The following is a 12147-nucleotide window of genomic DNA, read 5'->3' on the forward strand; positions in this document are numbered from 1 at the left end:
CTGCCTGTATTTTTTTTTTTAATTTTTTTTTTTAATGTTTATTTATTTTTGAGACAGAGAGAGAGCATGAATGGGGGAGGGGCAGAGAGAGAGGGAGACACAGAATCAGAAGCAGGCTCCAGGCTCTGAGCTATCAGCCCAGAGCCTGACGCAGGGCTCGAACTCACGGACCGGGAGATCGTGACTTGAGCTGAAGTCGGACACCCAACCGACTGAGCCACCCAGGCACCCCCCCCGCCTGTATTTTTTAAATAGTTACTACATAGTATTTCAGTGTATGCCTGCATCATAGTTTATGTAACCAGTCCTTCACTTAACACACACTTTACTTGTTTTTATTTTTTTCGTTATGAACAGCACTCAATAAATATCCTTGTACATTTGTCTTTGCAAATTTTTACAGATCTTTTAGCATTTACCTCAACTTTTTAAGCTTAAACTAGAATGTTTATGTTGTATTTTCTGTCTTTGAACATTTACCTGTAAAGTGACAAATGGCCTGCAGCTGTGAGAGCAAATGGACATCTCCTCCTCAACTCTGAGAAAGTAAGTAAGGCTTTTGGCCTCTCGAAAGTTTAAAATTCTGCAGAAAACTTTTCAGATACAGGAAGTTGTATTTCTTAAAGAAATAAAGAGTATAAAAATCAGAGTTAGTCTTCCATTTAAAATATATAGGACTACCAGCATAAATTAGGGAGTAGAGTGAATAGTATTAACTGAGGGGAGGGAGTGGGAAAATTTGTTATGTTATGTTATGTTTTGTTATGTTACATTACGATATGTTAGAGAGAAGGAGGGAGAACGTGAGCAGGGAAGAGAGGCAGAGGGAGGGAGAGAGAGAGAGAATCTTAAACCCTTAGGCAGGCTCCACGCTCAGCATGGTACCTGATGCGGGGCTGCATCCCATGAGCCAACTGGGATCGTGACCTGAGCCAAAATCAAGAGTTGGGTCCTCAACCGACTGAGCCACTCAGGTGCCCCAAAACTTACTTATTTTAACATTTGTGGTTAGAATGACAGAAGGTAACACAAATTGTGACTAGAGGAGATAGAGATAGATAAGAATCATAAAGATCCTAGCATTGTGACCCTAGAATATCTTTCTCATTAAGTTGAGAAGATCATTTGGTGGGATTTGTTTTATACTATGACCAGCCACTGAATTATAATAATAGAATTTTGGAATTGCCAGGATTCTTAACAGTCATATAATGTTTCTTCCCAGGCAATGTAATATTTCTGTTTATACTAGTACTGCTTCCAGTATTGTTAAAACTCTTAGTATATATGATTTTTAATAGGCTATGTAAGACTTTATGTCTCATTCATCAATATCTTCAACAGGAGGTTATGCAAACCTCATAACCAAGCCCTTGTTTGCTCCTGTGATGCTTTTGTGCACATTAGAAAGGGGTACCCCTCCTCAACCAAACCTGAAATTAAGTTACTATGTTATTTCTTAGTAATGACAATTGTAGCAAGTTGGATTTGTTACAGTTAGTGAATTTTGCTGCTCCTGTTGGAATATTAATGGTAAAACAGTATTCTTTGCTATAAATATCTGTCATAATGAGAATAGACATAGATTTAAACAAATAATAGATGGTCTGAATTGTAAAATGAAACATCATTTAACCAGTGTTCTAATATTGAAAGGGAATAAAAAAGTTCATTTAAAATAATCTCTATATTAGACCGAAAAACAGCTCTTTGATTAGAAACACGGGCTATTGGATGCGCCTGGCTGGCTTAGTCGGTAAAGCATGTGACCCTTAATCTCAGGGTTATGAATTCAATCCTCATATTGGATGTGGAGCCTACTAAAAAAAAAAAAAAAAAAAAAAGCATGGGCTATTTATAGATTTTGTTAGATCAACAAGGACTTTTGATTCTTAAATTCATTTTTACTTTGTAAGTCAAAGTGACACTATGTATGTTATATATTTATCTGTATGTATATATGTGTATATATGTATATGAATGTAAATTGTGGTATATCATGACATTCTCTTTGGTCTCAACATTGTTGTACTCTACACTGTACTGAATTTCTTAGAACTAGATACTTTATTGCCATGTAGCATAAAACTGGATAATCACCTCTGTTTGGTATCAGCAAAGTTATGATAAAGATACAACATTCTTAAATAGTAAAGATTGATAGGCTGTGCACAGTGCCTCCTTTGATGTGGTGCCCTCAGGTAAAGCACAGCTTGAACAAACAATTATTGTGACGCCGTTGACAGGAAGTTCCCTAAAAGCCTAACTCTGACTTCATACACTAGTCCTTTCATTTCTGAAGGAGTCTAATTGCTGTAAAGCTCTTCTTTATAACCAGCTGAAATGAAGTCACTTAGTAACCGGACTTTAGTTTCTATGTCTGGAAAATTAGTGCAAGGTATCTTTTCCATTCCCTCTTTGTAATATTTTTTGTCTGTGTTTATCTGATTGTGGCTAACCCATGTATTTTAATTTGGCTGATTTGGTTTATTTTACTTATATGCTTAATAATGCCTGGTCATTGACTTTTATTTCAGATGTCAAAGTCCACAGGCAACTTCCTCACTTTGACCCAAGCTATCGACAAATTTTCAGCGGATGGTGAGTATGCTTTTTTATTATTGCTATTATATAGGGTCTGATTCTCTTCAGATTATAGAAAACAAGTTAAAATTGTTTCAGTTTTACTGCCTTTTTTTTTTTTTTTGCTTTTACAGTAGTTTAAAATAGTCGTGTTTTCTTTGTGTACAAGCAATGTAATATTTAAAATGTAAGAATTGCTGACATGATCTTTTTAGGAACAGATTTGAACTAAGACTATTAGAGTCTTTTTTAAAAAAGAAACTCACTGTAATTGCTACCCGGCTTGCTTCAATTTCTTATTACTTGAAAGATGAAAGAATCGGTTTGTAGAGATGTTGACTGTAAAGCTTTTCCAAAGTATTTGCTTCGTACTTGATATAAATATGGGTCACTTAAACCTGGGAGCATTCATTTTTTAGAACAGTCTTTTCTCCTTGGCCTCAGTACTGTTCCATTTGATCATTACTCTGTCAAGGGAAGACATGCACTGTGTAACCTGAAGGAACCATTCATTACTTTGGTCATCATGTCACTTGTTTCTTCTCATCATGGCTAGCACAGTTTGAGGCCATACTGATGGGAATGGGAAAGAACTAACCTAATTAACTTGGAGAAACATTGCTTTGACTGGACACTGTAAACCAAAAAGAACTGCACATCAGTACTGTAATTGGTAAGACTATTTCTTGCGTGAGGTATAGGTTAGCAGTGTGTGCTGGGATTGAACAAATAAATCTATTGTAGATGAGAGCTCACTGTCAAAGAAGATGGAAATAATAAAGGGGGAATGCTAGAAGGCAGCCTGTGGTGTTGGATTGGAATTGGCAATATCTAATGGTTTTAATTTTATATATAGATAGATTAATGCAAAAATTAACATTGGTGTGTGCAGTGGGTTAGTGCATGTGCACACATTTCCCTAGCTGTGTGTGCCAAGAAGGCTTATGAGCAGTGACACCCCAGTGGCAGAGGCACACCTGGCATTCACATCTTGGTTTCTAACTACAGTTTTCCGATAAATGGAACTGGGGTGCCTAGGAGAAGTGACTGATTTGCAGGCTGGAGTAGGGAAAATAACAAGATGAGCATGGAACACATTGTTCCAGAAAATAAGGAAATGTTTCAATAAGGATGGGGACATTTGAAGGGCACACAGGTACTGAAGACAGAAGGTGGCAGCAGAGTAGGAGGATTCTCACTTGCCTTGTCCCATGAATACAGCTAAATAACTATCAGATCATCTTAAATAGCCCAGAAATCTATATGAAGACTGGCAGAACACACTCTACAACTAAAGATAGAGAAGGGGCCATATTGAAGAAGGTAGGAAGAAACCATGGAGACATGGTTTGGGAAAGAAACAGATCATGACAGCTGTTGGGGAGAGGGAGCTGCAGTCATGGAAAAGGATAAGACACAAACTAGCACACAGGGAGCACATGGGGAAAACAAATCCCTATAGCAAAGGGCTTGGAAAGTGAGAGAGCCTGAATTTTTGAGTACTTGTATCCAGTGGGGCTTAATTAAAGTTTGGAGTTTTAAAGGTCACTGTGCTTGGCTCTGGAATAGCCTGGAGGACATTGGGGCTGTGTTTGCCCCAATGGCAAGCAAACATCATGCAGACATATGGCAGGGAAACAGTGATCTGAAGAGCACCCGGGACACACAGTGGAGAAGTTAGTTGCTCATCTCATAGCATGTTCCGGAGTGGCAGCATTCACAGAGGGACCCCTCCAGGAACAAAGGAATTGGCAGGTGCCGTTCCCTTCCTCATCCTTCAGCATAAACACAGGGCCGCCAGTAGGAACTAGTGCAGTGCTGATACTTGCCACCTAACTTGCTTACATCAAGCCCCACCACTCTGCATTTTGGTGGAACCACACCTCCTGGTTATGCTTGCCTCAGCTCCAGTGCAGCAGGCCCCCTTCCTCAGAAGACTGGCTCAAACCCCTGCCCACACCATGTCTCTCGAACTGAGAATTTTATGAGGCCTTAGTGCTGGCAGCACCAGGTTTCATTTCACAAGCAGACCAGAGCACACCTAGTTTAAGTGCACCACATTCAGGGACCAAACACTGCCTACAACAGGCAAAGAGAGCATCTGTAGATGACTGGCCTGAAAGATAAAGCAGCCAGGAAAAACAGCAGAGCACACACAGCATACATTGGAGATATTCCTGGGAGCAGCAGGTCCTGGGGAAATGGGGATACTACACAGTAGGACACTATAGGCTTTTCTTCATAAAGCCTTTACCTTCAAGAACAGGAGACATTAGCTGACTTTCCTAATGCACAGAAACAGGCACAGAGACTCGGACAAAATGAGAAGACATAATTTGTCCCAAATGAAAGAATAAGACAAGGCCATGGCTGGAGATCTAAGTGAAACAGATATAAATAACATGCCTGATTAAGAATTTAAAGCACCGATCATAAGGATACTCACTGGATTTGAGAAAAGAGTAGAGAACATCACTGGGACCATCAACACAGAGATAAGGAATAACAGCAGAGATAACGGGCTCAGTAAACAAAGTGCGAAACACACTCGAAATGAACAGAAGGCCGGAAGAAGCAGAGGAATGAAGTAATTACTAGATGACAGAGTAATAGAAAGTAATCAAACTGAACAAAAGAGAGAAAAAAGAATTCTGCAAAGTGAGAGTAAACTTAGGGAACTCAGTGACTCCATCAAACATAGTAACAATTGTATTATAGAGTTCCAGAAGAAGAAGAAGAGAGAAAAGCAGGCAGAGAATGTATTTGAAGACATAATAGCTGAAAACTTACCTAATATGGAGAAGGAAACAGATAGCCAGATCTAGGAAACACAGAGAACCTCCAACAAAATTAACAAAAGCAGACCCATTCCAAGACATATTGTAGTTAAAATGGCAAAATATAGTGATAAGGAAAAAATATTAAAAGCATCAAGACAAGGGTGGGTCATTTGGTTAAGCGTCCCACTCTTGATTTTGACTCGTGTCCTGATCTCATGGTTTGTGGGTTTGAGCCCTGCATTGGGCTCTGTGCTGATGTGCAGAGCCTGCTTGGGATTCTTTTTCTCCTCTCTCTGCCTTTCCCCTGCTCATGTTCTCTCTCTCTCTCTCTCTGTCTCTCTCGGTCCGTCTCAAAAATAAATAAATAAACATTAAAAAACAGCAAGACAAAAGAAGATGGTTACATACAAAGGAAACCCCATAAGTTGATCAACAGATTTTTTAGCAGAAACTTTCCAAGCTAGAAAGGAGTGACATGATATATGCAAAGTGCTAAATGGGAAAAACCTGCAGCCAAGAATACTCTGTCCATCAAGGCTATCATTCAGAATGGAAGAATAGATAAAGAGCTTTCCAGACAAAAACTAAAGGAGTTCATGACTAGTAAACCAGCCCTGTAAGAACTATTAGAGGACTCTTTGAGTGGAAAGGAAAGACCAAAAATGACAGTATGGGGGTAGCAAACACAAAAGCAATAAAAAAATGAATATATCTGTAAAAAAAACAGTCAAGGAATTCACAAAATAAAAGGATGTAAAACATCATATACCTAAAACATGGGGAGGGATGGAAGTAAAGAATGGGTTTAAACTTAAATGACCATCAACTTAATACAATACAGACCATGATATGCAGAAGATGTTATGTATAAATCTAATGGTAACCACAAATAGAATACTAATAAATATACAAAGAATGAAGAGAAAGAAATCAAAATATATCACTAAAGGAAACCAACAAACCATGAAAGAGAGTAAGACAAGAAATGATCAGAGAAAATTTTCAGAAACAACACAAAACAAGTAATAAAATGACAACAAATACATATCTATCAATAATTACTTTGAATGTAAATGGACTACACACTCCAATCAAAAGACACTGCATGACATAATGAATAAAAAAAGCAAGAGCCATTTATATGCTGCCTACAAGAAACTCATTTTTTTAAAAATTCTATTTTTATATAATCTCTACACTGAAGGTGGGGCCCCAAATCACAAACCTGAGATCAAGAGCTGCACACTCCACTGACTGAGCCAGCCAGGCACCCCCTACAAGAGACTCATTTTAGACTTAAAGACACCTGCAGATTGAAAGTATGGGGATAGAGAAACATGTCTTGCAAATGGATGTCAGAAGAAAGCCAGAGTAGCAGTACTTATATTGGACAAAATAGACTGTAAAACAAAGACTGTAATGAGAGGTAAAGAAGGACACTGTGCAATAATAAAGGGGACAGTCCAACAGGAAGATATAACCATTATATCTGCACCCAAATACATAAAACAGTTAATGGCAAACATAAAGGAACTGATCGATAATAGTACAATAATAGTAGCGGACTTTAACACCCCACTTACATCAAATGAACAGGTCATCTAAACAGAAAATCAACCAGGAAACAATGGCTTTGAATGACACACTGGACCAGATGGATTTAACAGATATATTTAGAACATTCCTTTGTAAAACAGCACAATACACATTCTTTTCAAGTGCACATGGAACATTCTCTAGAATGGATCACATATTATGCCACAAAACAAGCCTTAACAAATTTAAAAAGATCCAAGTCGTAACATGCATCTTTTCTGATCACAACATTATGAAATTAGAAGTTAACTACAAGAAAAAATCTGGAAAGACCACAAATACATGGTGATTAAATACCATGCTATTAAACTTGGAATGGGCCCTGGGGTGCCTGCGTGGCTCAGTCAGTTAAGTGTCCCACTCTTCATTTTGGCTCAGGTCATATCTCACAGTTCTTGGGTTTGAGCACCACATTGGGCTCTGCACTGAGTCACAGTTTGGAGCCTGCTTGAGATTCTCTCTCTGCCCCTCCCCACACCTCTTTCTCAAAATAAATAAACCTAAAAAACAAAAAAACAAAAAACCCCAAAACATTGAATAGACCAACCAGGAAATAAAAGAAGAAATTAAAAAGTACATGGAAACAAATGAAAATGGAAATAGAATGGTCCAAAACCTTTGGGACACAGTGAAAGCAGTTCTGAGAGAAGTTTATAACAATCCAGTTCTACCTCAAGAAACAAAAAAAATCTCAAACAATCTAACATTACACCTAAAGGAGCTAAACAAAGAGCAAGAAGCAAAACCTAAAACGAGCAGAGGTTAGGAAGTAATAAAGATTAGAGTAGAGGGGCGCCTGGGTGGCTCAGTCGGTTAAGCGTCCGACTTCAGCTAGGTCACGATCTTGCGGTCCATGAGTTTGAGCCCCGCGTCGGGCTCTGGGCTGGTGGCTCAGAGCCTGGAGCCTGCCTCAGATTCTGTGTCTCCCTCTCTCTCTGCCCCTCCTCCGTTCATGCTCTGTTTCTCTCTGTCTCAAAAATAAATAAACGTTAAAAAAAATTAAAAAAAAAAAAGATTAGAGTAGAAATAAATGATATAGAAACTAAAACAAAAGCAAAAACCCCAGTGAAACAGATCAATGAAACTAGGAGCTGGTTCTTGGAAAAAAATCAATAAAATTGATAAACTTCTAAGTAGACTCATCAAGAAAAAAAGAGAAAGGACCCAAATAAATAAAATCATAAATGAGAGAGGAGAAATAACAAACACCACAGAAATACAAACAATTAGAATATTATGCAAAACTATATGCCAACAAATTAGGCAACCTAGAAGAAATGGATAAATTCCTAGAAACATATAACCTCCGAAAGCTGAAACAGGAAGAAATAGAATATTTGAACAGACTGATTACCAGCAAAGAAATTGAATCAGTAATCAAAAAACTCCCAAAAAATAAAAGTCCAGAACCAGATGTCTTCGGGGGCGAATTTTACCAAACATTTATTTATTCAAAGATTTTATTTTATTAAAAAAAATGTTTATTCATTTTCAGGGAGAGCGCGAGCAGGGGAGGGGCAGGGAAAGCAGGGGAGGAGCAGAGAGAGGGAGGGAGAGAGGGAAAATCCCAAGCAGGCTCTGTGCTGTGAGCACGGAGCCTGATGTAGGGCCCAGTCTCAGAAACGTGAGATCATGACCTGAGCTGAAATCATGAGTTAGATGGACGCTTAACCAACTGAGCCACCCAGGTACCCCACCAAGATATTTTTTAATCACAAAAGGAAAAAGTCTATAAGTCTATAGTGGAGAAAAGTCGGCAGACACTACGTCAGTGATTAAAGCTTGCAACACCAGTAAAAAGTCGTATCAGTATCTTGCACCTCCCTGATAGTGATGCACTGAGAAGACACATAACATCGCTTCTGCCAGAGGTTTATAAGCTCAGTCTAATCATGAGAAAACATCAGACAAACCAAGTTGAGAGAAATTCTATTAAGTAACTGATGAGTACTCATCAAAAATGTCAGGGTCATGAAAGACAAAGACGAAGAAACTGTCACAGATATGAGGAGACCAAGGAGGTAAAATGATTAAATGCAATGTGTTTTTCCAGATTGGATCCTGCAGCAGAAACAGAATATTAGAAGAAAAACTGGTGAAATTTGAATAAGATCTGTAGTTTCGTTAATACTGTCGTACTAATGTTAACTTCCTGGGTTTGAAACTGTGGTTAGGTAGGTTGTTAATGTTAGGGGAGCCTGTTAAATGTCTAATGTTTATGTCTATTCTCTTGCACCTTTTCTTTAAGTGTAAAATTATTTGAAATAAAAAGTTAAAAGTTTAGAGCTTCTTGTGTATTATAATGTATATTTAATGCGTACGTAACTTAATGTGACATGTTCTCATCTCCTCCCTTGTAGGCATAGATGGTAGAAAGCAATACCTACTCTTCTGAACTTGTACTTTTTCACTTAATTGTTCATATTTGAGATCATTCCATATAGATACATATCGAGTTTCCTCACTGTTTTGCAGCATTATAGTATTCCATTGTACAAGGATATCCTGTAACTTAATTAGGCTGTTATTAATGTTTTTTTTTTCAATATTTTAGAATAAAGATTCTGGTTGGAAAGCAAAATTTTGTTAGAAAGCTTAGAAGAATCGCTTTTAGAAATAAGAAATTAAATATATTTTTGTACATGGAAGGCACCAGTGTGTGTACTCATGCATTAAAATATAGTGTTTTGCTCCCTCTAAATGAGCCTTAGATGCTGATAGGGATCCCTATTACCAGTTTATCATTTTTTTCCCCTGCTTCATTAAAGACCACTTTATCTCATTAACTCAGCATGCCTGAGAAGAAACAGCTATTGATGCTAAGTGTATGCAAATAAATACATGTGATTCAAATATTTGAACAACATTGTGGATCCTACTTTTGGTGATTTTTATTTTTGTTTTAGATCCATGGCAGTCCTTTATTATTTTTTAAATTTTTTATATTTTTTTAATTTTATAAAGTTTATTTATAAAAGAGAGAGAGAGGGCACAATCAGGGAAGGGGCAGAGAGAGGAGAGAGAATCCCAAGTAGGCTCTGCACTGTGAGCCAAGAGCCCGATGTGGGGCTTGATCTCACAAACTATGAGATCATGACCTGAGCTGAAATCAACACTTGGAAGCTTAACCGACTGAGCCACCTAGGCATCCCCATGCAGTCCTTTAAAGCATCTGCTATTTCTTAATTTACATGTAGGTTTGCAGTATACCAAATTGGATACATCGTTGATATTTAGTAACCATATTTTGTTTTTAAATTATTTTTTAAAAGTTTATTTATTTACTTTGAGAGAGAGACACACACAGAGCATGAGCATGGGAGGGGCAGAGAGAGAGAATCCCAAGCCCCGCTTGAGGCTCAGTCTCAGGAACGGCAAGATCACGACTGGAGCCAAAGTCAAGAGTCAGACGCTTAAGTGACTGAGTCACCCAGGTCCTCACCAACCACATTTTAAAATCATCAGTGATCTTCCTTCTTTTTCTTTTTCCTCCTCCTGCAGGAATGCGTTTGGCTCTGGCTGATGCTGGTGATACTGTTGAAGATGCTAACTTTGTGGAAGCCATGGCAGATGCAGGTATTCTCCGTCTGTACACCTGGGTAGAGTGGGTAAAAGAAATGGTTGCCAACTGGGACAGCCTCCGAAGCGGGCCTGCCAGCACCTTCAATGATAGAGTTTTTGCCAGGTAATTTGTGGACTCTGGCCACTTTGTACTTCAGAGTTGCTTAGTCCTTGTGCATTTTTAAGTTTTCTTTTTTTTTTTTCCTCTCCTAAAATAAATTAGATGTTAATAATAGCTACTATTCACTGAAAGCTTACTTGTTCTAGGTACTCTGCTAAGCTCTTCGCATCCATTATCTGATTTTACCCTCACAGCAACCTTATGTGATAAAGATATTACTAGCTCTATTTTAAAGAAATCGAAGCTTAGAAAAATTAAGTATTTTATTAAGTACCTCAAAACTAATAGTTTCAGATGGAGGATATGAATTTGCTTTTTTCTCCAGAGCTCATTCTCATTACCATTTTACCATGCTGTCTTGGCATTAGAGTAGGACAGAATGGTTAAATGAAAAGTAGATTAAAACGGTAAGAGAATGTCATTTTTTTTTTTTCTTTCTAAAAGCACTTATCATCATCTTTGCATCAGGAGCCATCTTAAGAACTGGTGTTACAAAGTTGAATAGGACTTGACCCTTCACTGTAGTCTAGCAGGAGAAGAAAACACATATCCAACACATTACAAGTGTGACAATATAGGTAGAGGGAATTCAGAGGAGATGGCTTGTGAGTTCTGGGTTTCTTGAAAACTACATGGATTTTTACAGAGAGGAGAAAGCCATGGAGAGCGTGGTATTTGTGTGAAGCACCATATATGGGGGGGAGAGTAGAAGATCAAACAAGTTGGGGCCAGATTAGGCTAAATTAAGAAGGGCCATAGGTATGGGAATGCAAGCTGGTGCATCCACTCTGGAAAACAGTATGGAGGTTCCTCAAAAAACTAAAAATAGAATTACCCTACGACCCAGCAATTACACTACTAGGCATTTATCCAAGGGATACAGGTGTGCTGTTTCGAAGGGACACATGCACCCCCATGTTTATAGCAGCACTATCCACAATAGCCAAAGTATGGAAAGAGTCCACATGTCCATCAATGGATGAATGGATAAAGAAGATGTGGTATATCTATACAATGGAGTATGACTCGGCAATCAAAAAGAATGAAATCTTGCCATTTGCAACTACATGGATGGAATTGGAGGGTATTATGCTAAGTGAAATTAGTCAGAGAAAGACAAAAGTCATGACTTCACTCATATGAGGACTTTAAAAGACAAAACAGATGAACATAAGGGAAGGGAAACAAAAATAATATAAAAACAGGGAGGGGGACAAAACAGAAGAGACTCATAAATATGGAGAACAAACTGAGGGTTATGGGAGGGGTTGTGGGAGGGGGGATGGGCTAAAGGGGTAAGGTGCACTAAGGAATCTACTCCTGAAATCACTGTTGCACTATATGCTAACTAATTTGGGTGTAAATTAAAAAAAAATAAAACAAGTTAATAAAAAAAAAATTACTGACACAAAAGTAAAAAAAAAAAAAAAAAGAGGGCCATAGGTAGCATGAGAAAAATTTTTTTAACAGCCAATGTTAGTTGTTTAAAATGCAGCAAGTAAATCC

At 38.1% G+C, this 12147-nt stretch overlaps 1 protein-coding gene across 1 annotated transcript in view; it reads left to right on the plus strand.

The window, feature by feature from the left end:
- The window catches only part of LARS1 (leucyl-tRNA synthetase 1), a 76167-nt gene that overhangs the window by 42686 nt on the left and 21334 nt on the right, over positions 1 to 12147 (plus strand). Inside the window, exons 21-23 of the mRNA XM_086701308.1 lie at positions 489 to 546; positions 2538 to 2601; positions 10461 to 10644. Of these exons, the coding sequence (XP_086557434.1) occupies positions 489 to 546; positions 2538 to 2601; positions 10461 to 10644 (306 nt within the window). The remainder of the gene's footprint in view (positions 1 to 488; positions 547 to 2537; positions 2602 to 10460; positions 10645 to 12147) is intronic.

Source organism: Puma concolor, chromosome A1 (assembly GCF_028749965.1).
Source record: "Puma concolor isolate L17-30 chromosome A1, mPumCon1.1.hap2, whole genome shotgun sequence".
Classification (NCBI taxonomy): Eukaryota; Metazoa; Chordata; class Mammalia; order Carnivora; family Felidae; genus Puma; species Puma concolor.